The 27,522-nt window shown below is 49.8% G+C and overlaps 2 protein-coding genes across 13 annotated transcripts in view; one reads left to right on the plus strand and one right to left on the minus strand.

The window, feature by feature from the left end:
- Positions 1-20,231, plus strand: part of HECTD4 (HECT domain E3 ubiquitin protein ligase 4) — a 226,107-nt gene extending 205,876 nt beyond the window's left edge. For 10 of the 11 annotated variants that reach the window (XM_021675516.2, XM_064379807.1, XM_064379808.1 and 7 more), the window contains 10 exons: positions 3,083-3,273; positions 4,304-4,450; positions 5,112-5,231; positions 6,035-6,190; positions 7,743-7,846; positions 8,123-8,344; positions 10,756-10,922; positions 11,280-11,475; positions 11,708-11,930; positions 12,449-20,231. In XM_021675516.2, the coding sequence (XP_021531191.2) occupies positions 3,083-3,273; positions 4,304-4,450; positions 5,112-5,231; positions 6,035-6,190; positions 7,743-7,846; positions 8,123-8,344; positions 10,756-10,922; positions 11,280-11,475; positions 11,708-11,930; positions 12,449-12,585 (1,663 nt within the window). In that variant the 3' untranslated portion in view covers positions 12,586-20,231. Of the gene's footprint in view, positions 1-3,082; positions 3,274-4,303; positions 4,451-5,111; positions 5,232-6,034; positions 6,191-6,834; positions 7,716-7,742; positions 7,847-8,122; positions 8,345-10,755; positions 10,923-11,279; positions 11,476-11,707; positions 11,931-12,448 lie in introns of those variants that run through there. The other variant, XM_064379816.1, reaches the window with a different exon arrangement.
- A 6,145-nt stretch (positions 20,232-26,376) lies between these two features.
- TRAFD1 (TRAF-type zinc finger domain containing 1) overlaps positions 26,377-27,522 on the minus strand; it is a 33,947-nt gene continuing 32,801 nt past the window's right edge. For both annotated transcript variants that reach the window (XM_012469034.2, XM_064379821.1), the window contains exon 12: positions 26,377-27,266. In XM_012469034.2, coding sequence (XP_012324457.1) covers positions 27,210-27,266 — 57 coding nt within the window. In that variant the 3' untranslated portion in view covers positions 26,377-27,209. The remainder of the gene's footprint in view (positions 27,267-27,522) is intronic.

The raw sequence follows: 27,522 nt of genomic DNA on the forward strand, positions 1-27,522 counted from the left end.
CCTCTGAAAAAAAAAAAAAAAAAGCCAGGTGAAGTGGCTCACACTTATAATCCCAGCATTTTGGGAGGCCAAGGCAGGCAGATAACCTGAGGTTGGGAGTTTGAGACCAGCCTGACCAACATGGAGAAGTCCCGTCTCTACTAAAAATACAAAATTAGCAGGGTGTGGTGGCACATGCCTGTAATCTCAGCTACTTAGGAAGCTGAAGCAGGAGAATCGCTTGAACCCAGGAGCTGGAGGTTGTGATGGGCCAAGATGGCGCCACTGCACTCCAGCCTGGGCAACAAGAGCAAAACTCCATCTTAAAAAAAAAAAAAAGAAAAAATGGCTACCAAAAACATACTCTTAAAAAATCCATTTTCAGAATTGAGAAATGCTCTTCTGCTTGGTGCCAGCATTTTATACCATCGTTGAAGGCTCAGGGTCAGTCCGTGAATAGATCTTGCACTATGGTGGCAGGGACAAGTTTTCTGAATTTGTTTTAGAAATCAGGAACTGGGATGACTTTGGGGGTTTTGTTGAAAAGTAGAATCACCTATTTTGGACTAGAAGCTGCATTCTAAGTGGAAAGGGAATAAATTGGGCTGCAAATTGATTCTGAAGTGATGCATTTGTAATCTCTAGACAGGCACACTCAGGCTGAGTGCAGTGGCTCACACCTGTAATCCCAGCACTATGGGAGGCCAAAGTGGGTGGATCACTTGAGTCCAGGAGTTCAAGACCAGCCTGGGCAGCATGGCAAAACCCTGTCTCTGTTAAAAATACAAAAATTAGCCAGGCATGGTGACATGCACCTGTAATCCCAGCTACTTGGAGGGCTGAGGAGGGAAGATCACTTGAGCCCAGGGCCCAAGGTCTTCAGTCAGCCGAGATCATGCCACTGCACTCCAGCCTGGGTGACAGAGTGAGACCCTGTCCCAAAAAACAAAAAAATACCCAATAAGGCTGGGCGTGGTGGCTCACGCTTGTAATCCCAGCACTTTGGGAGGCCGAGGTGGGCGGATCACAAGGTCAAGAGATTGAGACCATCCTAGCCAACATGGTGAAACCCCCTCTCTACGAAAAATACAAAAATTAGCCGGGCGTGGTGGCATGCACCTGTGGTCCCAGCTACTCGGGAGGCTGAGGCAGAAGAATCGCTTGAACCAAGAGGTGGAGGTTGCAGTGAACCAAGATCGCGCCACTGCACTCCAGCCTGGCGACAGAGCAAGACTCTGTCTCAAAAAAAAAAAAAAAATACCCAAAAAAAGGCCACATTCATAGGGGCCTTCTGGGGCAGTGGCGATGGCCTGACACATCCTGCCTCACCATGGACTTTTCTAAAGGAAGCCAAAGGCTTCTGCTTATATCATTCAGCCTAGAGAGCCACGGAGGACCCCCTTCTGAAAGAGGCTAGATCTGTCTTTGAGCACTCCTTGGATGGGACAGAGGTGGCCTGTAGGAAGGAAACACCTGATGCCGCCCCCTTCCCCCCAGCCCCCAGGGTAATGTTCTCAATATGACAGTGGCCCACTCAGGGTGCCACAGGCTCTAGAATTAGTGGCTCTGCCAGGCATCTGCCCACCTGCCTTTCTTGGGTTAATAGCCCAATATTTGTGGAATAAGGACATGCACCCTTTCTGAAAACCTCACAGTGTGTACAGACCCAGAAGGCCATGTCCAGTATTCTGTGCCCACGGCATTACTGTGTGATGCTTCAGAGAATATTTCACCCAACGTTTTTCTGGAAGTAGATTTTTTCAGTCCCACTGATGTGGGATTAGACAAGATACACTGTCCTGCAATCTGCTTTTTTTCTTTTGAAACAGGGTCTGACTGTCATCCAGGCTGAAGCACAGTGACACAGTCACAGCTCACTGCAGCCTCAACCTCCTGGGTTTGGGTCATTCTCTCACCTCAGCTCCCCTGGGAGCTGGGACCACAGGCACACAACACTGTGCCCAGCTAATTTTTGTGGCTGGTTGGTTGGTTGGTTTTTCTGTGTTGTTTTTGGTTTTTTTGTAGAAATGGAGTTTTACTGCTGCTCAGGCTCGTCTCAAATTCTTAGCCTCAAGGGATCTGCCCGCCTCAGCCTCCCAAAATGCTGGGATTACAAGCATGAGCCACCCTGACTGGCCTGCAATCTGCTTTTTAAAAATTTGTCCACATCCTCCCATATTAGTCAACTTGATCATTTTCATGGCTTCCTAGCATCGCATTGTTAGGTGCAGTGTAATTAATTCAGCTAATCCCCTATCGATGGACAGTTGGGTTGTGTCTGACACTGCTGCAGTAACATGCCCCTGCAGCAGTGCCCTCAGAAGCATATGTTGGCCCATCTGTTCTAAGAGCTCCACAGGTGAATTCTGGAATGGGCTTGCTGGGAAAAGGCGAATGATGTCAGTGACACCAGCAGCTGACAATTCTTGTGGATTTGGAACGTGCTAGGCACCATGCTGTGTGCTTCACAGGCATCCTCTCATTGAATTCTTGTGACTGGCCAGGCACAGTGGCTCACGCCTGTAATGCTAGCACTTGGGGAGCTGAGGCAGAAGGATGGCTTGAGCCCAGGATTTCAAGAACAGCCTGAGCAACACAACAAGACCCCATCTCTACAAAATTTTAAAAATTAGGCAAGCGTTGTGACTCTCACTGGTGGTCCCAGCTACTGGGGAAGCTGCGGCGGGAGGATCACTTGAGTACAGGAGTTCAAGGCTACAGTGAGCTATGATTGCCCCACTGCACTCCAGCCCAGGCAACAGAGCAAGATTTTGTCTCTAAGGGCAAAAAAGCAAGTCTTGTGACACGCTGCAGGCTGATGCTATTGTGAACTGCCCATGCACAGTAATGAAGCATGGGTGGGTGCCTGGCGCCACCTCCCAGAAGTGTGCACCATTCCCACTCCTGCCAGTGTGCTTGGCTTGCTTCTTTTGAAAGCACTTTCCCCATGAGGAGCTGTCCAGGCACCAAGAAACATCCTGGAAGGTGAGGCCATCTTCTGAATGTGCTGCAGGAGCTGAGGACAGGGCTCTGTAAGAGAAATCTAACAGTCACCCAGTGCACCCCACCTCACCTTGCCCTTCTCCCCGGTCCCCACCCCCAGGTGCGCCTGCATCGATGTCCGACACGCACAGAAGGCCTCAAGAAAGTGGACCCTGGAGATGGATGTGGCGCTCGTGCAGTACATCAACCAGCTATGCCGCCACCTTGCCATCACACCTGCACGGCTCCATCCCCATGAGGTGTACCTGGACCCCGCAGATGCTGCTGATCCCAGAGTGGCCTGTCTGCTGAGTATGTGGCCCTGTGCCTGTGCCCTTCCTGCTGCCAGCATGCCCCATGACGGGGTGTTTAGAAGGGCTAGATTCATTTAGATGTCCATCGAACAAACACTTATGAACACCTGCTACACACCAGGTGTCCAAGGAAGAGGGGGCTGATGAAGCAGGGAGAGAAAGGCAGGGATCCGGGACTGTGGCCTACTTAGTCTGGGGCCTTTTTTAATGCCCATGACAAAGCCAGGTAGCAGATAAGGAAATGCACAGGCTTGGGGGGAATGCCCAGGCCCCTGCCTGGAGGCCCCACTGAGGCCAGGCTACCATGGGGCGTGAGAAGTGTTTATAGTCCGATAACTTGTAGTAGAGATGTTAGCCTTCATAACAGGGAACACCATGTTTTTATTAAAAACTAGGATTGCACACAAAAAATAAACTGTTAGTTCCCAGATGTCCCCCACTTACAAGGTGTTGGCAAGCAGCTCAGTACACTCGTACCAGGCCCTTGCTCTCTCCTGGGTGCCAAGGAGGTAAAGGTGGGTGAGAGGTTGTCCCTGACTTCCGTCTGTCACAGCAGACTGTGAAGAGTGAAGGGTTGAAGCGCAGCATGCCAGTGGCAGTTTCCTGGCTTTGTTATGATGTCACCATTGGGGACACTGGGCTAAATGTACACAGGACTCTTTGTGCCATTTTTGCAACCTCCTATATCATTATTTCAAAAAACAATGATATAGGAGGTTGCAAAAATGGCACAAAGAATGATATCGTGCACAGCCCTGGTATGGCCCTGAAGGTAGATGAGGGGGCCTTGGACTCCTTAAGAACCAGCATCTCCATCTGGCCAGCCAGGGCCTCCCGCTTTGTGTCTGCTTGGCATAGGCACAGGCACATCAGGGGCTGCTCACTCACTGACAACATCCCCAGGGTCCCAAGTAAAAAAATCCACCAATCCCGGTCCCAGTGATAGGGACCCCCTGTGTTGCCTATGAGTCAGGCATCTCAGCCGATCTGGGCCGAGATCTCAGCCTGACTGCTCCCATGCCCTGCAGACGTGCCCATCGAGAGCCTGCGCCTGCGCTTTGCCCTGCTGCAGTCCCTCAACACCACGCTGGAGACCTTCTTCCTGCCCCTGGTGGAGCTGCGCCAGACACCCATGTACACCCATAGCATCGCCGCCCTCCTGAAGGAGGCCAAAGGTCAGTGCCTGTGCCCATCCTGGCCCTGCAGAAAGAGAAAGGTGACCTGCAGCATGCCAGGGCCAGAATCCATGGGCAGGATCCTTGGACAGCTCCCCAGGAGACACCTCACCCCAACTTTCATCTAGCAGGCAGGGCTCCTCTGGAGCAACAGGTCCGCCCAAGGGAAGTTACTTTAATTATAAAAGTAGCATATGCTCTGAAAAATCACATTATTTTAAGGTTTTTAAATTAATTCAAAATATATGAAGGTCTGTTCACTATCTGCCCTCCAAATCCCTACATGCCAGAGGTGACATTGTTAACAGATGAGTATCTATCCTTCCAGACTTTTCTCTTCACATGCAAATAGATGCATGTGCGCACACATACAGAGCTTTTTGTTTTTTTTTAAATTAAAAATAGGTATCATTTTCTACATTCTGTTTTGCAACTCTAGCTTGTTGTATTGTTTCTAGAAATCAGGTGTCTCCTGACAAAGGGTAAATGGCGCCTAGCTGCTGGGTGGAGGCTGACACACCGCCCTCCACCATCAGGACCCAGCTGTGCTGCCATCAGGGACCCTGAGAGTGCCACACCTAGGGACTGAAGAGAGTTCTAGGGGGACTGGGAGGGAAGGGACACAGCCCCACCCAGCTCTCTCCTACGTTCCTCTCCTTAGGGCTAATCTTCTACGACACGAAGGTGACGGTGATGAATCGAGTGCTGAATGCCACCGTGCAGCGGACAGCGGACCATGCAGCGCCTGAGATCACCTTGGACCCACTGGAAATTGTGGGAGGTGGGGTTGGCTGCAGAGACCAAAAAATGCAAAATAGCAGTGCCTAAACACACTAGCAGATTTCTGGAACCCAAAAGAAGCTTCTAGAAGAAGGGGGTCCAGGGCTGGTGCTGCAGTTCTTCCTGTTGTTCTGCTGGAGCATCCCGGTGTGTGGCTTCCTGCTGGAAGGTCCCCTCAGGAGCTCATTCCAGGCAGCAGGGGAAGGGGCATAGCAGAAAGAGCTTGGCTTCCTGGGGCCCGCCAGCTGCACAGGGTCAGGCAGGGCAGGCTTTGCTCTGATCAGCCACGTGCCTGCCAAAAATGGGGATTCTGGCATCAAAGAAAAGGGCATTGGGGAGGCTCCCCAGAGTCTCTGCCACAGCATATAGACAGACAGAAGGGACACATGCAGAAGAAATGAGAGAGGAGTTGGGCGGCAGGTGGGGAACAGTGAGGACCTCCCTGAGAGGCAGATGGAAGCCTCTAGAAGATGAGATGGGGCCAAGCACTGGGAGCCCAGGGGAGTGGGTCCAGCAGAGGGAGCCACGAGTGCTAAGACACAAAAGGCTCTAAGGTGTTCTAAGGGCAGAGAAGGCACAGGGGACCGAGCGAGGGAGCGGGGCTCCCAGGACAGGCACAGGCCTGCTAGGCCCAGAGTCTGTCTTCAGGGGAAGGGTCTAAGGGCAGAGAAGGTGCAGGGGACCAAGTGAGGGAGCGGGGCTCCCAGGACAGGCACAGGCCTGCTAGGCCTGGAGTCTGCCTTCAGGGGAACGGCAGAGGGCAGCCACGGAGGGGTGCTTTGATCAACTCATCTCACTTTCTAGGGGAAATCAGAGCTTCTGAAAACTCCTACTTCTGCCAGGCTGCCCGGCAGCTGGCCTCGGTGCCGTCGTCTCAGCTCTGTGTCAAGCTGGCCAGCGGCGGCGACCCCACATATGCCTTTAACATCCGCTTCACTGGAGAGGAGGTCCACGGCACCAGTAAGTCACGGCCTGCTGGGCTCCCTGATGGAGGAGGTGTGTTTAGTGTCCAGCCTTAGCCCCAGCTGCCCAAGACCTCAATTTCCAAGAGTAAAAGCCACGTCCTCAGCACCTGCTCTGCAGAAGCCAGGTCTGCACCCAGAGTGGCCTCACGCCCACGTCCTCCAGACCAGCCCCGTGGGAGCCTCAGCCAGTCCCTCCTGGGCTTGGGGATGGTGCTTTTGCTCAGGGCACCTGCCGTGCTGATTGGCAGGGTGTTGGGGAGCCCTTGGTTAAGATGGCACCTGGTGTCATCGCACTCTGCAGGGATGAGGACTGGCAACTGAGTGTGCGCTGCCTCATGACCCTCTCCTGCTTCGCCCCAGACATTCAGGACATGTTTCCACTGCGGATGGAGAAGAAACCTCGTTTCTCCGCAGCTGGCACACTGCAGGAAAGGCTATCCGGGCAGGAGGGAGCCCCCACCCAGCTCCTTCTCCTCTTTCCTCTGATCTACCCCACGGGAACGCAGCTGCCTCCCACACAGGGGACCTGGCATCCTATGGGATGGGCCTCTCTGAGAACAGGTCTCCCAGGCCTCTCTGAGAACAGCTCTGGTTCACTGAAAGCCCAGACTCACACTCAACACCTTATCCTCCCCACAGCAGCAAACGTGCCCACAGCGCCAGCCCTGACCCATCCTACACATAGGGAGACTGAGACTCCAGAAAGCCAAGTCACTTCCCAAGGCCAGGCAGCCAACTGGGGTTCCAGGGTCCAGCCAGCCCCCTGGCCTTCCAGGAGCCGGCAGTCAGGACTCGCCTGCTTCTCCTTGAAGCAGAGGTGAGGGCCAGGCCTGCCATCTGCCCCTGCACTGGGCCTCCATACTGGGTTTTCACATGGTTCGGACCAAGCAGGGTATGGGCACAGGGTATGGGCACAGCTGTGCTCAGAGCTCCCTGACCTTAGGGTACCGATAGAACACACAGGGAAGGGCAGGGGAGAAGATTTGCAAGGAAACCAAAGGCCCGTCTTGAATGGCGGCAGGAGAGGAATTGAGCAGTTACCGTTGCCCTTTGCACGTTCACACGTTTGTCCATTTCTTACGCATTCATTGGACAAACAGGAGCCTGGGCAGTGGGGGAGGCAGTGCTGAGTGAAACAGGTGGCCCTGCCCTCAGCCTGGCCTAGGGGGACAGACATGGACTAAACAAGTCCACAACTCAGGCAGGCTTGCAGCTGTGAGAGGTGGCCTGCGTGAGGACCTGCAGTGACCTCACCGAATCCTCGAATGGCCTGCGGGATGGGTACAGTCACTCTCCCATTTGACAAATGGGAGACTGAGCCTCTGGGACATCTTTCCCTCCATGGTATCCCTGGGTGGCCCTGCTAGTGAGTGAAGAGCAGGATTGGACTGAGGCCTCCCGGGCCTGGGGCAGCTTATTCCCACCCGCCACAGCAACAGACAGGCTGTGGAAGGAGTGGCTGCTCTGGCCAGTAGGTGAGAGGAAGGGAACGGTGCCGCCTCCCCCTGGGACGCCCAAGGTGCCCATGTGTCTCATCTGTCCTGCAGGCGGCTCTTTCCGGCACTTCCTGTGGCAGGTGTGTAAGGAGCTGCAGAGCTCCTCGCTGTCGCTGCTGCTGCTGTGCCCCAGCTCGGCTGTCAATAAGAACAAGGTAGGCGGAGCCCGGGTGGAGGCCCCATGCCCCTGAACTCAAGTCCTGGCACAGTGGCTGGGGGTGGCAGGGGTGTGTGTCTCATCAGAGCTAAACATTTTCAGAAACCCTCCCAGTCTGTGGGGACAGGTTCTTGCCACACTGGCTGGGCAAGCTCTGGGAGCTTGCAGTGACTTCTGTCCTGCCTGCCACAGGGTGTGGTGGCCTGAAACGCATGTTTCCTGGTAGGCACAGCGGCTCACGCCCAGGTCACCTCATGTTCACCTCCACTTCCAGGGCAAGTATATCCTGACCCCAAGCCCCATCACCTATGGGGAGGAGCAGCTGCTGCACTTCCTGGGGCAGCTGCTGGGGATTGCGATTCGGGCAGACGTCCCGCTGCCCCTGGACCTCCTGCCCTCTTTCTGGAAGACGCTGGTGGGCGAGCCCCTGGACCCTGAGCAAGACCTGCAGGAAGCTGACATCCTCACCTACAATTACGTCAAGAAGTTTGAGAACGTGAGTGCAAGGTGCAATTCTCCTGGGGGGCCTCTCCACCACCTCACTTAGGCCTCCATGTAGACCTGAGCTCCCTGCTAAGGCTGGGTTGGGATTCCCCCAGAGGACCTTAGCAGTTTGAGCCATCTGCCGGGAAGATGTGTCTCATGAGAACAGAGGCCTCTGGCCTCCCTCCCTGCTGGCAGCAGAGACTGAAAGTGATATGACCAGCCCTGCTGGCCCTCCCACATTGGTGCCCGTCGCCTGGCCATCGGCAGGGGCTCCTGGATCTGAGTGAACAGGCACTGGGGGAACGGCAATAGTGTGCAGGTTAAGAGTTGTTTCAGAGCCTCAGAGCGCAGGAGTCAGCCCTAGGACCATTTGGGGTCAACCAAGTGGGAGGCATCAGGATGGAGCCCTTCCTGCCTGTCCAGGGCACGCTTAGGCCATGCACAGATGTTGAGAGCATGGTGCTGTCTGCCCAGCGCCCCCCTACAGGGGGATGGGGTCCACAGTCCCTCTGTTCATTCAGTGACCATCACTGAGGCCCTGTCATGGGCCAGCCAGGCTCTGGATTCTCGCCCTGTCCTCAGGGAGTGTCCAGGCTTGTCTCCTGTGTGGTGGAGGGCAGAGGGCTTTATTCTGTCATCACAAGGCCAGGAGGAAAGTGAGGCTAATAAGGGAAGTGACTTGCCCCAGCCCTCAGAGCTAGCAGGGAGCAGAGCCACCAGGAGCCCAGGGCTGCCTGCTCTGACTCCCAGGCTCTCCAGCACCACACACCCGCAGCTGAAAGAGCCATTCTGGCTGAGTGTGGAGAGCGACCTCCCATCCAGTGCCCCTCAAGGCCATGAGAGTGGACATCATGCTTGAGGTCTGGCAAAGGCTGCTCTCTCCTGGGCCTCAGGTGAAGGAGGTGCCAGCTGCTTCTGCCTTTGCCGGCAGAATACTCCATGGCCGACTGAGGCACTGCCTGTTCAGGTCTCTGCCATTGTCCCTTGCATCACTCAGGGAAGCCAGTGTAAGACAATAGCAGAGCCAGAGTCCTAGATGCCAGTGGCTTCTCAACAGAAACAGGGATGATGAGGCATTATCTAAAGGGTGGAAGAACACCCACAGTGGACTGGGGGTTTATGCGTCTCCTGCACTCCTCCAAGGAGTCCTCCTGGGGCTCAGGGGGACAGTGCAGGCTGGGGCAGCAGGGGATGTGAGGCAGGGTCCCAGCAGACAGGCCAGCTGAGGCTTCTGGCTACAGGGATGACCAGGGCCCCAGAGGGTATGGGGTGCAGAACCACATGGTGTAGGGGGCGTGTACCAGGAAGAAATGCTCTCGACTTGTGTCGGTGGAGTGTCTGCGGCGGAGAGGTAGGAAGTTTGCTACAAAGGAGAGTCCAGGCTTAGACCCAAACGCCCACCTGTCACTGTCCCCGAGCTGCAGACTCCTTTGGGTCTGACCCTGTCGTCTCCCCGGTAGCCCAACAAGCACAGTGCGAATCAGTTTCCCCTAGACCCTGATCCTGGTTGCCAGATGAGGAGAGGGAGTACCCTGTACATCTCCACAGACAGGACAAAGAGGGCTGTCTGGTGGCAAAGTACAGAAATCCCAACTCCAATCAGCTTTAGAAAAAATTGTTTAAAATTATTTGCTCTTAAAAACCATGATGGGTTTGACTTCAGGCAGGGCCAAATCCAGGTGTCATCTGGTATTGGTCTTCAAACCAATATTGGTATTCAAACAGTATCATCTGTTATTGGTCTCAGGCCTCTGATCCAGATTGCTAAAAAAAAAAAAAGAAAGAAAGAAAGAAAGAAAAAGTCCAGGCATGGAGGCTCACACCTGTAACTCCGAGATGGGCAGATAATCTGAGGTCAGGAGTTCAAGACCAGCCTGGCCAACATGGTGAAACCCCATCCCTACTACAAAAATACAAAAAGTAGCTGGTGTGGTGGCACACACTTGTAGTCCCAGCTGCTCGGGAAGCTGAGGCAGGAGAATCGTTTGAACCCGAGAGGCAGAGTGAGTGAAGATCACACCACTGCACTCTAGTCTGGGCAACAAGAGTGAAACTCCATCCCAAAAAAAAAAACCAAAAGCATAATTAGTCTCAGGCAGTCCTTCCAAGCACGTGGGCAGAGATGGCCTCCAGCAGTAAAGGATTATACAGTCGGTCCCTGCCAGTGAGAGAGGACCGCTGCCTCCAAACAGTCATGGGAAAAGGCCTGGAATTTGGGTCTCATTAGCCCGGTCTAGATCACACACCCTGGCCCTGAACTGATGGTAGGTTCTGATTGGCCAAACCTGTGTCACGTGCCCATTCACACAACCAAAGGTAGACCCCACCAGCTGCGCTTGGGGTTTGCCCAGCCACCTCTGGAGATCAGGGTTCCACCTCCCAGCACCTCATAATGAGCCTCTCTCTGCCTCCACCCTCCAGATCAATGACGAGACTGAGCTGGAGGCCCTGTGCGCCGAGATTGCCTCCCAGCACCTGGCCACCGAGAGCCCTGACAGTCCCAACAAGCCCTGCTGCAGGTTCACCTACCTGACCATGACGGGCGAGGAGGTGGAGCTGTGCAGCCGGGGCCGGCACATCCTTGTGGCGTGAGTGTGTGCGCGTGGCGGGAGCTGGCCCGGCCAGCCAAGGTGGGACAGCAGCATCTGTTCCTGGGCAATGGCACAAGGACCTAGGTCAGGTGACAGGTGGATTTCACCAGAGGAGGGAGATGAGGCAGGATAGTGGGTGCCAAGGAAGAGGGTCCTCAGCAAAAGGAGCTTACTAAGAAAACAGCAGCTCTGAGGTGGTGACACCAGAGGCAGGGGAGAGGACTGGGATGACCAGGGCGGCTGGGCCTAGGCCTCTCCTGAGGGAATCTGGGACCTCTGGCTGAGTGGGTGTGGCCCCCCAGACCCAGCCTCTTTGGCAGCATTCTCCCTCACCTGTGCCCCTCACCCGGGCAGGTGGGAGAACAAGGACATCTACGCGGCAGCCATCCGGAGCCTGCGGCTTCGGGAGCTGCAGAACATGGAGTGCGTGACAGCTGTGCGGGCTGGCCTGGGCTCTATCATCCCCCTGCAGCTGCTAACCACGCTCAGCCCGCTGGAGATGGAGCTGCGCACCTGCGGCCTCCCCTACATCAACCTCGAGTTCCTCAAGGTAGGCGCCCCAGGCCTGCCTCCCTGTCACCCTCAGCTCCTGCAGCAGACATCAGCAGTGGCTGGTCTCAGCTCTGTCCTTGCCACAGACCTGTATCGTCATCTCCCTGTGCTCACAGCTCACACGCTGCGCTCTGCCCTGGGATTGGGCCCAGCCTGCAGACCCCAGGGCGGGGGAGGCACTGGGTAGGTGGGGCTCTGGGGCTCCTGACACCTGGGCCTCTCCTCCCCAGGCCCACACCATGTACCAGGTGGGGCTGATGGAGACGGACCAACACATCGAGTTCTTCTGGGGGGCCCTGGAGATGTTCACTCAGGAGGAGCTGTGCAAGTTCATCAAGTTTGCCTGCAACCAGGAGCGCATCCCGTTCACCTGCCCCTGTAAAGACGGGGGCCCCGACACTGCCCACGTGCCCCCATACCCCATGAAGATCGCCCCCCCAGATGGCACAGCAGGTACTGCCCTCCCCTGGCCATATCCCAAGTGGGGACACGCTAGCCCTTCTCTGTTTGGAACTGGGGCTGCCAGGCCCTGCGTGAAGGGAGAACAGTGAACAGGAGCCCCACGTGCCAAAACCTAGCCCTCAGCGAGGAATTGGGCAGCGCAGGACCCACCCATCCAGGCCTGCAGTTAGGTACCTTCTCATATCCTAAAACAAGCTGAAAATCCAGAATGCTTCAAATCTTTCCAACTTTTAAATGCAGAAAAATGGTGAAAAAAAAAAAAACGGAATAATTTGCTCGGCAGACAAACCCATAAGCAGTTTTGCACATGCGCTGTCCAGCAGCTGTCTCCCCTTTTCCCCTCCAAGAACTTCTCCCAGGTTCCCAGGCCCTCATCCCCCTCCTGCTGGGCCCCAGGATTGGCTTGAAGCTACCCAAGGAGGCAAACCTGGAAGTGGGGCCAGCCCAGCCTCCCTGGGAGCCTCCCAGCCGTGGGCCCAGCCCTCTGACCTTGGCTTGGTTTCTTGTAGGTTCCCCAGACTCTCGCTACATCCGTGTGGAGACCTGCATGTTCATGATCAAGCTTCCCCAGTACTCCTCTCTGGAAATCATGCTGGAGAAACTTCGTTGTGCCATTCACTACCGAGAAGACCCCCTCAGTGGCTGACGGGAGGGAGCCCCAGAGTTAGGCTGTCACTGAGACACCCGCTCTGCCGGCTTGGGAAGCCCGCCGCTGCGGCCCGTCCCTCCAGGGCCCTGCGTGAGGAGGTGGCAACATTTTGCTTTTCTGAACTTTCGTCCAATTCCAGGGCCTCCTGGAAGACTTAACCTTTTGTCTTTGTACGTTTTGTGATGGGTTGGTTCTTTTGCTGCCTGTTTGTGGTCTATTTGTAGGATAGTTTAGTTCCCAGACAGTTTGTGTCTAATTTGATCTTCCTGGACATTGTCCCTCATGGCCACCAGATTCTGATGCCATCAGGCCCCAGCTGGTTCCTCATCACAGAACCACCCAGCAGGAAGCTGGGGGTGCAATGGCCTCAGCCACGCAGAGCCTCCGTGCTTTTAGCAGAACATCTCCACAGATAAGGCTGTGGCCAGCCCTGCCCTCCGGCCTCGAGCTGGAGTTACTCCCGAGGCAGCCCCGGCAGGCCTCCCTCCACCTAGAGGTGGCTGGACCAGTTGCCCAAACACATGAGACACACAGGGAGCTTTATGTGTTCATCTTACTGCTTTAGAACTTGCTCCTGATCTTGGTTTTTCTGAGGAAAAGCCCACGGTGGTTCTCCCCTGCCCCTCCCACACCCCCCCCATCTGCCGTCTGTCTCTTCTGGGCCCTGCCTGGTCTGATAGTTTTCATCTGAGCCCTCCTCAGGAACAGGAGACTCAAGGGTTCATCCCAACCTTAGTTCACAGAACCTGGCTGGGTGCATCCCAGCTGCAGGGGGTGAGAAGACACCCAGAGGTGGGGGACAGTGCTCAGGTGGGGGCCTCTTCCGAGACTCTGGTTGAAGAGGAAAACACATGACTCAAGCCTACCCCACGAAAAAGGAGCACAAAACACTCAGAAATGGCCCGCCCTTCCTGCAGTGACTCGGGAACAAGGGAAAAGGCCGCATCCCCGTTTTCAAAAGTGTGGCCTGAGGTGCTCTGCTCAATTCGGGGTCTGCTTTAGTGACCCAGACACTCAAGTCCAGATGGAGATTCCAGTGGGGTCCTTCCGCCCCTCTGGCCAGCCCCGTCCAGCACCCCCATCACCCCGTGTGTGTGTGTGTGTGCCAGGGCTGAGCTGCCCCCAGGCTCACCCACTGCCCCAGTGCATCTGTGCCCCCAATAGGTCTTTGTCCAATGGTACTCTGTTCATGAGCAGCACAGGCCATCTTGTTGGACACTGTCACTTTGGACCTTGCCAGGTCTCACAGAATCGTATCGCTGTATTTATTGTATAATATTGTGAATATTGGAAGTTCTGAGTGAGTGCTGTCTAGAAGGTTTTGGAGTGTGGATGCTGGCCCAAGAAAGATGTGCCCTGGCCTGCTGGAAGGATTGTGAGTTCTAGAGATAGAGCCATTAGCATCCATCTCCTCCTTGTAACTCTTAGGAAATGCATCAAGGACCATTAAAGAAAGGAACCCCTGACCTAAGGACGAGATAGACCGAGGGTTAATCGTGACAGCTGCATCAGTTATATTTGATGCAAGTCACCTCTGGAGGTGAGCACCTGCAAGCAGTCCCCCTGCTTTGAAAGATGGTCCGCCCACTGCCCCCCCAGTGGCCACAGCTCCCTTGAGTGTGGGGGTCACATCCAGGATGTATTCCTGACAACAAGGATCCTCTTATTTTCATTTCTGCTTACATGAAAGAGCCTTTGGATTTATTAGAAGTGGTTTTTCCTCCCTGTATCTTTAAATTCTTGGTTCCCTCCAGTCCTCATCCCTCGAATGGACTTGTCAGCTACCTCCCCACGAGGGGTTCAGAAGCTTCTGTTGGCCATCACTTGAGTAGATGACAGCTGTGAGGTATCTGCTGCTAACATGGCTGCTTCTCCGAGAGCACATTGAGGTCCAGACAGATCCAAACCTTGGCCCTAAAAAATGTGTGCTGTAAAGTTACTTGATGTATATTTATTATAATTATTTATGGTTGCATTTAACAAACTTTTCATTCAATCTGATGCTATTTACACCACGTTGTGTAAAAGAAGCTCACTAAAGGAAAAAGTCACACCAATAAATAACCTTCATCTAATTTTGATTTACCTTAAGAGTTGTGTGATCATCTACTCTTGCTGAGCAAGTTCAAAGGCTGGCATGCTTGGATGGCTCTGATATTTAAGTGCTGCCAAGTGGCTAGGAATTAAAGTGTTTCTAATTATTATGGTCTCTTGGCATTTGACATGATTCTTACTCTGTGAGGCTTTTAAACCACCCTTCCCCCAACCTGACTCCTGAGTCTATGCATTCCACGTAGAAATTACAGACAGGAAAATCCAAGGTCAAAGCTAAACGTAACCCCACATGCCCTGCCCACTTTTTGTCCTGGCAGCTGGTCTATGCGCTTGGGCCTGGTGTGGCCATTTTCCTCAAGCAGATTGTTACCCTGGCAGAGTCTGGGCCCCTATTAGACACATCTCCTTTGGGAGCAGGCAGTGCCCTCACACCTTGTGCAGAAGGCAAATACGGTAAAGAGGTGAGGACTTGCTTAGTCTTGCTGTCCGTGATCAACGCTCAGCTCTTTGCACAGCTGCCTCCCCGACGAGGGAGCTCAGGTTGGCTATACTCTGGATAATCTAACTCAGTTCTCTGTGACCTGCTTGTCTCCTCCTGTTCCATGGTAGTTCTCACCCAGAGCCACTTTATTCTCATTCTCTCAGCTCCACCTTTCTTGTACTTCATAAATGCTAACTAACTATGGAAGAGTGGCTGGCAAGATGGCAGGATAGGAACACCTCCAATCTGTAGCTCCCAGCGAGATCAATGCAGAAGGTGGGTGATTTCTGCATTTCCAACTGAGGTACCTGGCTTATCTCACTGGGACTGGTTAGACAGTGGGTGCAGCCCACGGAGGGTGAACTGAAGCAGGGTGGGGCGTCACCTCACCCAGGAAGCGCAAGGGGATGGGGAACTCCTTCCCCTAGCCAAGGGAAGCCACGAGGGAGTATGCCGGGAGGAATGGTGCACTCCAGCCCAGATACTATGCTTTTCCCTTGGTCTTCGCAACATGCAGACCAGGAGACTCCCTTGGGTGCCTATGCCACCGGGGCCCTGGGTTTCCAGCACTAAACTGGGCGGCCATTTGGGCAGACACCGAGCTAGCTGCAGGAGTTTTTTTTCATACCCCAGTGGTGCCTGGAACATCAGTGAGACAGAACTGTTCACTCCCCTGGAAAGGGGGTTGAAGCCAGGGAACCAAGTGGTCTAGCTTGGCAGATCCCACCCCCATGGAGCCCGGCAAGCTAAGATCCACTGGCTTGAAATTCTTGCTGCCAGCACAACACTCTGAAGTTGACCGGGGGATGCTTGAGCTTGGTGGGGGAGGAGCATCTGCCATTACTGAGGCTTGAGTAGGAGTTTTTCCCTCACAGTGTAAACAAAGCCACAGGGAAGTCTGAACTGGGCGGAACCCACTGCAGCTCAGCAAAGCCGCTGTAGCTAGACTGCCTCTTTAGATTCCTCCTGTCTGGAGAGGACATCTCTGAAAGAAAGGCAGCAGCCCCAGTCAGGGGCTTATAGATAAAACTCATCTCTCTGGGACAGAGCACCTAGGGGAAGGGACAGCTGTGGGTACAGCTTCAGCAGACTTAAAATATTCCTGCCTGCTGGCTCTGAAGAGAGCAGAAAATCTCCCAGCACAGCGCTTGAGCTCTGCTAAGGGACAGACTGCCTCCTCAAGCAGATCCCTGACCCCATGCCAGGTCGACAGACACCTAATACTGAAGAGCTCCAGCTGGGATCTGGTGGATGCTCTTCTGGGATGAAGCTCCCAGAGGAAGGAACAGGCAGCAATCTTTGCTGTTCTGCAGACTCCACTAGTGATACCTAGACAGACAGGGTCTGGAGTGGAGCTCCAGCAAACTCCAGCAGAGGGGCCTGTTAGAAGGAAAACTAACAGAAAGGAATAGCATCAACCTCAACAAAAAGCACATCCACACAGAAACCCCATCCAAAGGTCACCAACATCAAAGACCAAAGGCAGATAAATCCACAAAGATGAGGAAAAACCAGCACAAAAAGGCTGAAAATTCTAAAGACCGGAACACCTCTTCTCCTCCAAAGGATCACAACTCCTCACCAGCAAGGGAACAAAACTGGATGGAGAATGAGTTTGATTAATTGACAGAATCAGGCTTCAGAATGTGGGTAATAACAGACTCCTCCAAGCTAAAGGAGCATGTTCTAAACCAATGTAAGGAAGCTAAAAACCTTGAAAAAGGTTAGAGGAATTGCTATCTAGAATAACCAGTTTAGAGAAGAACATAAATGACCTGATGGAGCTGAAAAACACAGCACAAGAACTTCATGAAGCATACAAAAGTATCAATAGCCGAATTGATCAAGCAGAATAAAATATATCAGAGATTGAAGATCAACTTAATAAAATAAAGTGTGAAGACAAGATTAGAGAAAAAAAGAATGAAAAGGAACAAACAAAGCCTCCAAGAAATATGGAACTATGTGAAAAGACCAAACCTATATTTGATTGGTGTACTTGAAAGTGACGGGGAGAATAGAAGCAAATTGGAAAATACTCTTCAGTATATTATCCAGGAGAACTTGCCCAACCTAGCAAGACAGGCCAACATTCCAATTCAGAAAATATAGAGAGCACCACAAGGATACTCCTTGAGAAGAGCAACCCCAAGACACAATCATCAGATTCACCAAAGTTGAAATGAAGAAAAAATGTTAAGGGCAGTAAGAGAGGTCAGGTTACCCACAAAGGGAAGCCCATCAGACTAACAGCAGATATCTCTGCAGAAAACCCTACAAGCCAGAAGACAGTGGCAGCCAATATTCAATATTCTTAAAAGAATTTTCAACCCAGAATTCCATATCCAGCCAAACTAAGCTTCATAAGCAAAGGAGAAATAAAATCCTTTACAGACAAGCAAATGCTGAGAGATTCTGTCACCACCAGGCCTAACTTACAAGAGCTCCTAATTAAGGAAGCACTAAATATGGAAAGGAACAACTGGTACCAGCCACTGCAAAAACATAACCAAATTGTAAAGACCAGTGACACTATAAAGAAACTGCATCAACTAATGGGCAAATTAACCAGCTAGCATTATAAGGACAGGATCAAATTCACACATAACAATATTAACCTTAAATGTAAACAGGCTAAATGCCCCAGTTAAAAGACACAGACTGGCAAATTGGATAAAGATTCAAGACCTATCAGTGTGCTGTATTCAGAAGACCCATCTCATGTGCAAAGACACCCATAAACTCAAAGGGTTAGAGGAATATTTACCAAGCAAATGGAAAGCAAAAAAAAAGCAGGGGTTGCAATCCTAGTCTGATAGAACAGACTTTAAACCAACAAAGATCAAAAAAGACAAAGACGGGCATTACATAATGGTAAAGGGATCAATGCAACAAGAAGAGCTAACTAACTCTCCTAAATATATATGCACCCAATACAGGAGCACCCAGATTCATAAAGCAAGTTCTCAGAGACCTACAAAGAGACTGACAGAAAATTAACAAGGATATTCAGGACTTGAACTCAGCTCTGGACCGAGTGGACCTAACAGACATCTATAAAACTCTCTACCCCAAATCAACAGAATATACATTCTTCTCAGCACCACGTCACACTTATTCTAAAACGGACCACAAAATTGGAAGTAAAAACACTCTTCAGCTAATGCAAAAGAATCATAACAGTCTCTCAGACCACAGTGCAATCAAATTAGAACTCAGGATTAAGAAACTCAACTGAAAACCTTACAACTACATGGAAACTGAAAATCCTGCTCCTGAATGACTACTGGATAAATAATTAAGGCACAAATAAGTTATCTGAAACCAATAAGAATTAAGATACAACATACCAGAATCTCTGGGACACACCTAAAGCACCGTTTAGAGATAAATTTATAGTACTAAATGCCCACAGGAGAAAGCTGGAAAGATCTAAAATTGACACCTAATAACATCACTATGAAAAGAACTAGAGAAGCAAGAGCAAACAAATTCAAAAGCTAGCAGAAAACAAGAAACAACTTGCACAATTGCTACAAAGATCAGAGCAGAACTCAAGGAGACAGGAAAAACTCTTCAAAAAATCAGTGAATCCAGGAGCCTGTTTTTTTGAAAAGATTAACAAAATAGACTGCTAGCCAGACTAATAAAAAAGAAGAGAGGAGAATCAAATAGACACAATAAAAAATGATAAAGGGGGCTAGGCGCAGTGGCTCACGCCTGTAATCCCAACACTTTGGGAGGCCAAGGCAGGTGGATCACGAGGTCAGGAGTTCAAGACCAGCCTGGCCAACATGGTGAAACCCTGTCTCTACTAAAAATACAAAAATTAGCTGGGCGTGGTGGCACATGGCTGTAATCCCAGCTACTCGGGAGGCTGAGGCAGAAGAACTGCTTGAACTGGTACCCAAGAGGTGGAGGGTGCAGTGAGCCAAGATGGCACCACTGCACTCCAGCCTGTGCTACAGAATGAGACTCCATCTCAAAAAAAAAAAGGATAAAGGGGATATCACCACTGATCCCACAGAAATACAAACTACCATCAGAGAATACTATAAACACCTCTACACAAATAAGCTAAAAAATCTAGAAGAAATGGATAAATTCCTGGACACATAAACCCTCCCAAGACTAAACCCTGAATAGACCAATAACAAGTTCTGAAATTGAGGCAGTAATTAATAGCCTACCAACCAAAAAAAGCCCAGGACCAGACGGATTCACAGCTGAATTCTACCAGAGGTACAAAGAGGAGCTGGTACCATTCCTTCTGAATAGTACCATTCCTTCTGAAACTATTCCAAACAATAGAAAAAGAGGGACTCCTCCCAAACTCATTTTATGAGGCCAGCATCATCCTGATACCAACACCTTGCAGAGACACAACAAAAAAAGGAAATTTCAGGCCAATATCCCTGATGAACATCAATGCAAAAATCCTCAATAAAATACAGGCAAACGGAATCCAGCAACACATCAAAAAGCTTATCCACCACAATCAAGTCGGCTTCATTCCTAGGATCCAAGGCTGGTTCAACATACACAAATCAATAAACGTAATCCATCCCATAAACAGAACCAATGACAAAAACCACATGATTATCTCAATAGATGTAGAAAAGGCTTTTGATAAAATTCAACACCCCTTAATGCTAAAAATTCTCAATAAACCAGGTATTGATGGAACGTATCTCAAAATATTAAGAGCTATTTATGACAAACCCACAGCCAATATCATACTGAATGGGCAAAAGCTAGAAGCATTCCCTTTGAAAACCGGCACAAGACAAGGATACCGTCTCTCACCACTCGTATTCAGCATAGTATTGGAAGTTCTCGCCCAGGCAATCAAGCAAGAGAAAGAAATAAAGGTTATTCAAATAGGAAGAGAGGAAGTCAAATTGACTGTTTGCAGATGATGTAATTGTATATTTAGAAAACCACATTATCTCAACCCAAAATCTCCTTAAGCTGATAAGCAACATCAGCAAAGTCTCAGGATACAAAATCAATGTGCAAAAATCACAAGCATTGCTATACACCAATGATAAACAGAAAGCCAAATCATAAGTGAACTCCCATTCACAACTGCTACAAAGAGAATAAATTACCTAGGAATACAACTTACAAGGGATGTGAAAGACCTCTGCAAGGAGAACTACAAACCACTGCTCAAGGAAATGAGAGAGGACACAAATGGAAAAACCTTCCACGCTCATGGATAGGAAGAATCAATATCGTGAAAATGGCCATACTGCCCAAAGTAATTTATAGATTCAGTGCTATCCCCATCAAGCTACCATTGACTTTCTTCACAGAATTAGAAAAAGAAGTGACTTTAAATTTCATAAGGAACCAAAAAAGAGCACATATAGCCAAGACAATCCTAAGCAAAAAGAACAAAGCTGGAGGCATCACACTACCTGACTTTGAACTATACTACAAGGCTACAGTAACCAAAATAGCATGGTACTGAGGGAATGTGTTCTCTTTCTGGGTCCACAAGGGGGTGTAGTTTTAAGGGCAAAAACTTCCTAGCACCATGCCCCCCTCCTATCTCTCTCCATCCAGGAGATTTAACGGTTTATGTTTAAATTTCACAGGCGCAGGAAGAAACTAAGAGTCAATCAGTTCAGCGGTAGTTCTAAGGAATTCCTTTCATTGGCCTGGGGTCTTAAAGAAGGTGGGGGTTCCCCCAGGTTAAAAGTCCCCTTCTTCCACACCCCTTCAGACTCCATGTTTGAATCCCCTTCCACAAACACTCTCATGCTTGTGGAAGCTGTTTTTCTCTATCCTGGATTTTCCCTCTGGAGTCCTCTTCCCTTCGTGGAAGCCTGTCTTCCCCTCCTAAACTCCATCTCTCTCTATTCCCTTCCACTCAGTGTGGAAGCTGCTTTCCTTTCCTGGACTCCCATCTTTCTGGATTCTCTCACTCAGTGTAAGAGTTAGCTGTTTATTTCTCTCTCCTTCTCCTGTTTCTCTCTCTAAATAAATAAATAAATTACTTCTACAAACACTTTTGAGTCCAGCATTTACTGCACACTGCACCCTGGTCCCCTCTCTCATTCTTGAGAGGGCAGGAGACCAAGAACCTGGAGAAGTGTTCTCTCAGGGGAGCTAAGGGCACCCTGAACCCCTGAATCCCAGTATTACAGTACTGGTATCAAAACAGATATATAGACCAATGGACCAGAACAGAGGTCTCAGAAATAACACCACACATCTACAACCATCTGATCTTTGACAAACCTGACAAAAACAATGCAGAAAGGATTCCCTATTTAATAAATGATATTGGGAAAACTGGCTAGCCATATGCAGAAAACTGAAACTGGACCCCTTCCTTACACCTTATACAAAAATTAACTCAAGATGGATTAAAGACCTAAATGTAAGTCCTAAAACCATATAAACCCAAGAAGAAAACCTAGGCAATACCATTCAGGACATAGGCATGGGCAAAGACTTCATGACTAAAACACCAAAAGCAATGGCAACAAAAGCCAAAATTGACAAATGGGATCTAATTAAACTAAAGAGCTTCTGCACAGCAAAACCAACTATCATCAGAGTGAATAGGCAACCTACAGAATGGGAGAAAATTTTTGCAATCTATCTACAAAGAACTTAAAAAAATTTACAAGAGCCAGGCATGGTGGCTCATGCCTGTAATCCCAGCACTTTGGGAGGCTGAGGCGGCTGGATCACAAGATCAGGAGTTCAAGATCATGTAATCTTGGGAAAGGGGTTGGGATGTTCAATAGACAGATTTTCAATAGACATGTTGGCCAGCCTGGCCAACGTGGTGAAACCCCGTCTCTACTAAAAATACAAAAATTAGCCAGGCATAGTGGCAGGCACCTGTAATCCCAGCTACTTGGGAGGCTGAGACAGGAGAATCACCTGAATTCGGGAGGCAGAGGTTGCAGTGAGCTGAGATTGCACCACTGCACTCCAGCCTGGGTGACAAAAGTGAGACTCTGTCTGAAAAAAAAAAAGAATGGCAAATGATAATGATCTTTTTTTTTTTTGTGAGACGGAGTTTCGCTCTTGTTACCCAGGCTGGAGTGCAATGGCGCGATCTCGGCTCACCGCAGCCTCCGCCTCCTGGGTTCAGGCAATTCTCCTGCCTCAGCCTCCTGAGTAGCTGGGATTACAGGCACGTGCCACCATGCCCAGCTAATTTTTTGTATTTTTTTTTTAGTAGAGACGGGGTTTCACCATGTTGACCAGGATGGTCTCGATCTCTTGACCTCATGATCCACCTGCCTCAGCCTCCCAAAGTGCTAGGATTACAGGCGTGAGTCACCGCGCCCGGCCTGATAATGATCTTTGAAGAGCATCTTGGTCATAACATGGTAAAGCTTTCATCAGCACAAAAGACATCTGTTAGTTAAGTTATATAGGTAAGAAATCCAAAGTTAACTGTTTCTTTTTGACCTGCATGTCAAATTTTAAAAAAAAGAGAAAAAAAAATTTACAAGAAAAAAAACATCAAAAAGCAGGCGAAGGATATGAACAGACATTTCTCAAAAGAAGACATTCATGTGGCCAACAAACATGAAAAAAAGCTCATCATCACTGGTCATTAGAGAAATGCAAATCAAAACTACAGTGAGATACCATATCACGCTAGTTAGAATGACCATTATTAAGAAGGAAACAAAAGATGCTGGAGAGGATGTGGAGAAATAACACTTTTACACTGTTGGTGGGAGTGTAAATTAGTTCAACCACTGTGTAAAACAGTGTGGCAATTCCTCAAGGATCTAGAACCAGAATACCATTTGACCCAGCAATCCCATTACTGGGTATATACCCAAAGGATTATAAATCATTCTACTATAAAGACACATGTGCAAGTATGTTTATTACAGCACTGTTCACAATAGCAAAGACTTGGAACCAACCCAAATGCCCATCAATGATATATTGGATAAAGAAAATGTGGCACATATACACCATGGAATACCATGCAGCCATACAAAAGGATGAGTTCATGTCCTTTGTGAGGGACATGGATGAAGCTGGAAACCATCATTCTTAACAAACTAACACAGGAACAGAAAACCAAACACTGCATGTTCTCACTCATAAGTGGGAGTTGAACAATGAGAACACATGGACACAGGGAGGGGAACATCACACACCAGGGCCTGTCAGGGAATAGGGGGCTAGGGGAGGGATAGCATTAGGAGAAATACCTAATGTAGATGATGGGTTGATGGGTGCAGTAAACCACCATGCACATATATACCTATGTAACAAACCTACACGTTCTGCACCTATATCCCAGAACCCAAAGTATAATAATTTTAAAAAAACAATGCTAACTTTGGTGGAAGTGTCCCAGATGTGTCTTTTTTATAGGCAGAGCAAGGACCCTCTTGGACAAATAACAGGTAGCTTTCCTTCCTTCCCATCTGGTGCTTAAGGGTGCTAGGAACAGGGAGCAAACACAACCACTCACAGCAAAGAGAAGATTTATGTTTAGACAAGGAGAGGAACAAGATGCCTAAGCTGTCTGCCCTGCTGAGCAGAGACAGGAGTCCCCTGCTCCCCTCTCTCTAAGGCCATCACCTTGGGCTGCCTCTTGAGAAATAAGTACTGGTCAAAAAGTGTACCATCTACTAAACAGAAGATACTCATCCTCATTTGTCAGCAGGGAAATAAAGATTAAAATGACAATGAACCGGGTGTGGTGGCTCACGCCTCTAATACCAGCACTCTGGGAGGCTGAGGTAGGAGGATCACTTAAGGTCAAGATCAAGAGTTCAAGACCAGCCTGGCCAAAAAGGTGAAACCTTGTCTCTACTAAAAATACAAAAATTAGCAGGGTGTGGTTGTGTGCAACTGTAGTCCCAGCTACTCTGGAGGCTGAGGCAGGAGAATTGCTTGAACCTGGGAGGCAGATTACAGAGAGCTGAGATTGTGCCACTACACTCCTGCCTGGGCAACAGAGCAAGACTCTGTCTCAAAAAATAAAAAATAAATAAAATGACAGTGTGACATACTACACCACCAAAAGGGTTAGGAAGACGATACCATGATTGGGGAAGATGTGGAACAACAGAACTCTTAGACACTGCTTAAGAAAACGTAAACTACTCCTGTTTTGGAAAACTGTTTGGTACTAGCTCTACATACCTATAACCCAGCAATACCACTCATAGGAATAAACCCAACAGAATTTCCCACATTTACCAACGGGTATGTATGAGAAAGTTCACAGCAGCACTAATAGTGACAGCCAAAACTGGAAGCAAGTTGAAGGTCCATCAACAGAATATTTTTTCTTTTTTTTTGTTTTCTTTTTTTTGAGACAGAGTCTTACTCTCTCTCCCAGGCTGGAGTGCAGTGGTGCAATCTAGGCTCAGTGCAACCTCAGCCTCCCGGATTCAAGCAATTCTCATGCCTCAGCCTTTCCAGTAGCTGGGATTACAGGTGCCTGCCACCACACCTGGCTAATTTTTGTATTTTTAGTAGAGATAGGGTTTCACCGTGTTGACCAGGCTTGTCTCAAACTCCTAACCTCAAGCAGTCTGCTTGCCTTGGCCTCCCAAAGTGCTGGGATTATAGGCGTGAACCACCGTGCCAGCCAGAATAAATTATTGGCATATAATGAAATACTGTACAGGAAGAAAATGAACAAACCACTGCTACAAGCAACAACATGGGTGAACTATTAACATAATGATCAGCAAAAGAAGCTAGACCTAAGAGGGTACTAAATAGTAGGATTCCATGGATGATGTTGAACATGGACAGTAATAACTGATAGTGATAGACTGTCAAGGCATAAGTTATGTTTGTCCCAGGATGAGGAGAGTGACCTGGGAGTGTGAGTATTGTGGTATCTTAGTAATGTTCTGTTTATTTGGGTGGCAGTGACAAATATGTGTTCACACTTAGCTACACATGTCCATGCACTTTTCTATAGGAACGTTGTACTATTTAGATGGTTTCTTACAAGTATGCCAAAACAGGGAAATCAAGAAAGAAAAGCACACATTCTGTCTTCAGGAAACCAAGAGACATCTGTAATTTCAATGACTATGAAAAAGGACAGCTGGCCAGATGCCGTGGCTCACGCCTGTAATTCCAGCATTTTGGGAGGCTGAGGTGATCGAGTCACAAGGTCAGGATATCGAGACCATTCTGGCCAACACGGTGAAACCCCATCTCTACTAAAAATACAAAAATTAGCTGGGCAGGGTGGCACATGCCTGTAATCCCAGCTACTTGGGAGGCTGAGGCAGGAGAATTGCTTGAACCTGAGGTGGAGGTCGAGTGAGCTGAGGTCGCACCACTGTACTCCAGCCTGGGCGACAGAGTGAGACTGTGTCTCAAAAAAAAGTGTGATACCAACCAACCCACTGCTATTTCACTCAATGTCTAATCCAACCAAAGGCAGGTGGGGAGAGTTTTACTTCCTGGCAGGTCTATCCCGACCCCCCAAAACACAGTTAAGGGCAACATAACTGTTGGCCCAGCTAGGAATAGGACTTAGTGCTGTCCTGGGTCCTTCCTCCCAACTTTTTGAAGTCCCAGAGGGATTTCAATGACATCAGAAGCCATGCAAGTCTGAGTGCCTCCAGTTTCTTTCACCTGACACATGGAAGTCTAGCTAATGTGATTTTGTTTTACTGAGGTGTAACTGACATACACTAAAAGATCTAACCATACTGTGTATCGTGTGTGTGTGTGGGTGTGCATGCATACATGCAGTTTTCTCTCAGGATAATTCTTTTCAGAGTCCTGCCTCTGCAAAGAACTGGCCGCATGGTTCCTGTCTCTAGTGTTCCATCTATGAAGTGGAGCAGTTCTTCCCACCTTTCCCTCCCCAACAGGTTGCTGGAAGAACTACAAAGGAGCTCAGTATGACCTACGGTGCTCCATGGTCTTATGCAGACTGAGACGCTGATGGGTAACAGCTAATCCTGCTACGGCTCAATTCCTCTCAGGATGGAGGCATTTAAAGAAGAATCTGCTTTTCTCTATTCAGAGGCACCCACTCTAGCCCCCAGTCATCACTGGAGCTGCGGCAAGCCTGTCAGTTTCCTCAGAAGTCCAATTTAAAACACTACACCTTTAATGCCTATGTACTCCAAGAAGGGGCTCACAGTGGAGTTGCGAGGGTTACTAGAGTCTCGGAGAAAGCCCAGCCCTGCTCACCTCCCCCAACCCCAGAGCTGACTCCAGCCCACCCTGGCCTCCCTGCAGTCTCTATAAAGCATACAGGAGAACAAGAGTGAGCTCAACTCCAAGTACAAACTTTATTTCTATTACAAGGAAGTTAATAATAATTATTATAATAGTAAAATAAAAACAAGGGGAAGGGGCTCTGACACTTGGTTTTCAGAGCAAGCATGGGGCTGGGGCAGAGCCCAGCATAGCCCCTGTGGGGACAGGGAGCCCTCAGACCTCCCCATTAGAGAACAGTGAGGACAAAAGATCCATGCCCCCCCCACCCCAGGAACAGAAGGCAGTGTTGCCAAATGCCAAGGAAGCAGCTTAAAACACAGCCCCCAGTCCACTCACCTCCAGCTCAATGCATCTTCAAAAGCCTCTTTACTGACAGACATTGCAAGTGGCCTGAGCACCTTACCAGAGCGCCTCACACACACTTGGGGCCCAATCGAGTGTGGACAGAGGCAGTACAGGGAGAGGTTGCCCCAAAGCCCCCAAATTTAGGCCCCAACAGGGCAGATAATCACTTCACTGGTGAGTACCAGGTTTCCAAAATCTTTCCCTCCTTCCACCGGGACCACACAGCACCAAGGGGCAGTGATGACAGTTAAGTCAAAAGGGAGCGCTGGGAGCCAAGAGGCTGCAGTTTGTATTTCACTGCTGCCGAAAGATGGCAGCTAAGGCTGAAGTGTTCCTCAACCGCCACCCTGCTCCCTTCCCTCAAACCCATACTCCCACAGCACAACCTCAAAAGACACAAAATGGCCATAACCTAGAAAAAACTAAAATCTGGAAAATCTCTCCCACCTAAAGAGCCAGAGAGGTGGGTCTGCACAGCAGCAAGTGCTGCTATGCACAGAAGACAGGAACCGATGTAAAGTCTCTGGAGACACCATCACTCCTCTTCTTCCTCCTCCGCATCCCCAGCTCCCTGTTGCTTGGAGGACTTTGCCTGGTGAACAACACAACACAAACGAAGCTTTACGTAAAAAGTAAAAGAACAAGCTGGGAGCACTTTGGGAGGCCGAGGCGGGTGGATCACGAGGTCAAGAGATCGAGACCATCCTGGTCAACATGGTGAAACCCCGTCTCTACTAAAAATACAAAAAATTAGCTGGACATGGTGGCATGTGCCTGTAGTCCCAGCTACTCAGGAGGCTGAGGCAGGAGAATTGCCTGAACCCAGGAGGCGGAGGTTGCGGTGAGCC

This window comes from Aotus nancymaae, unplaced genomic scaffold (genome assembly GCF_030222135.1).
Source record: "Aotus nancymaae isolate 86718 unplaced genomic scaffold, 86718_ANA_hifiasm-v0.15.2.pri h1tg000021l, whole genome shotgun sequence".
In the NCBI taxonomy this organism is placed as follows: Eukaryota; Metazoa; Chordata; class Mammalia; order Primates; family Aotidae; genus Aotus; species Aotus nancymaae.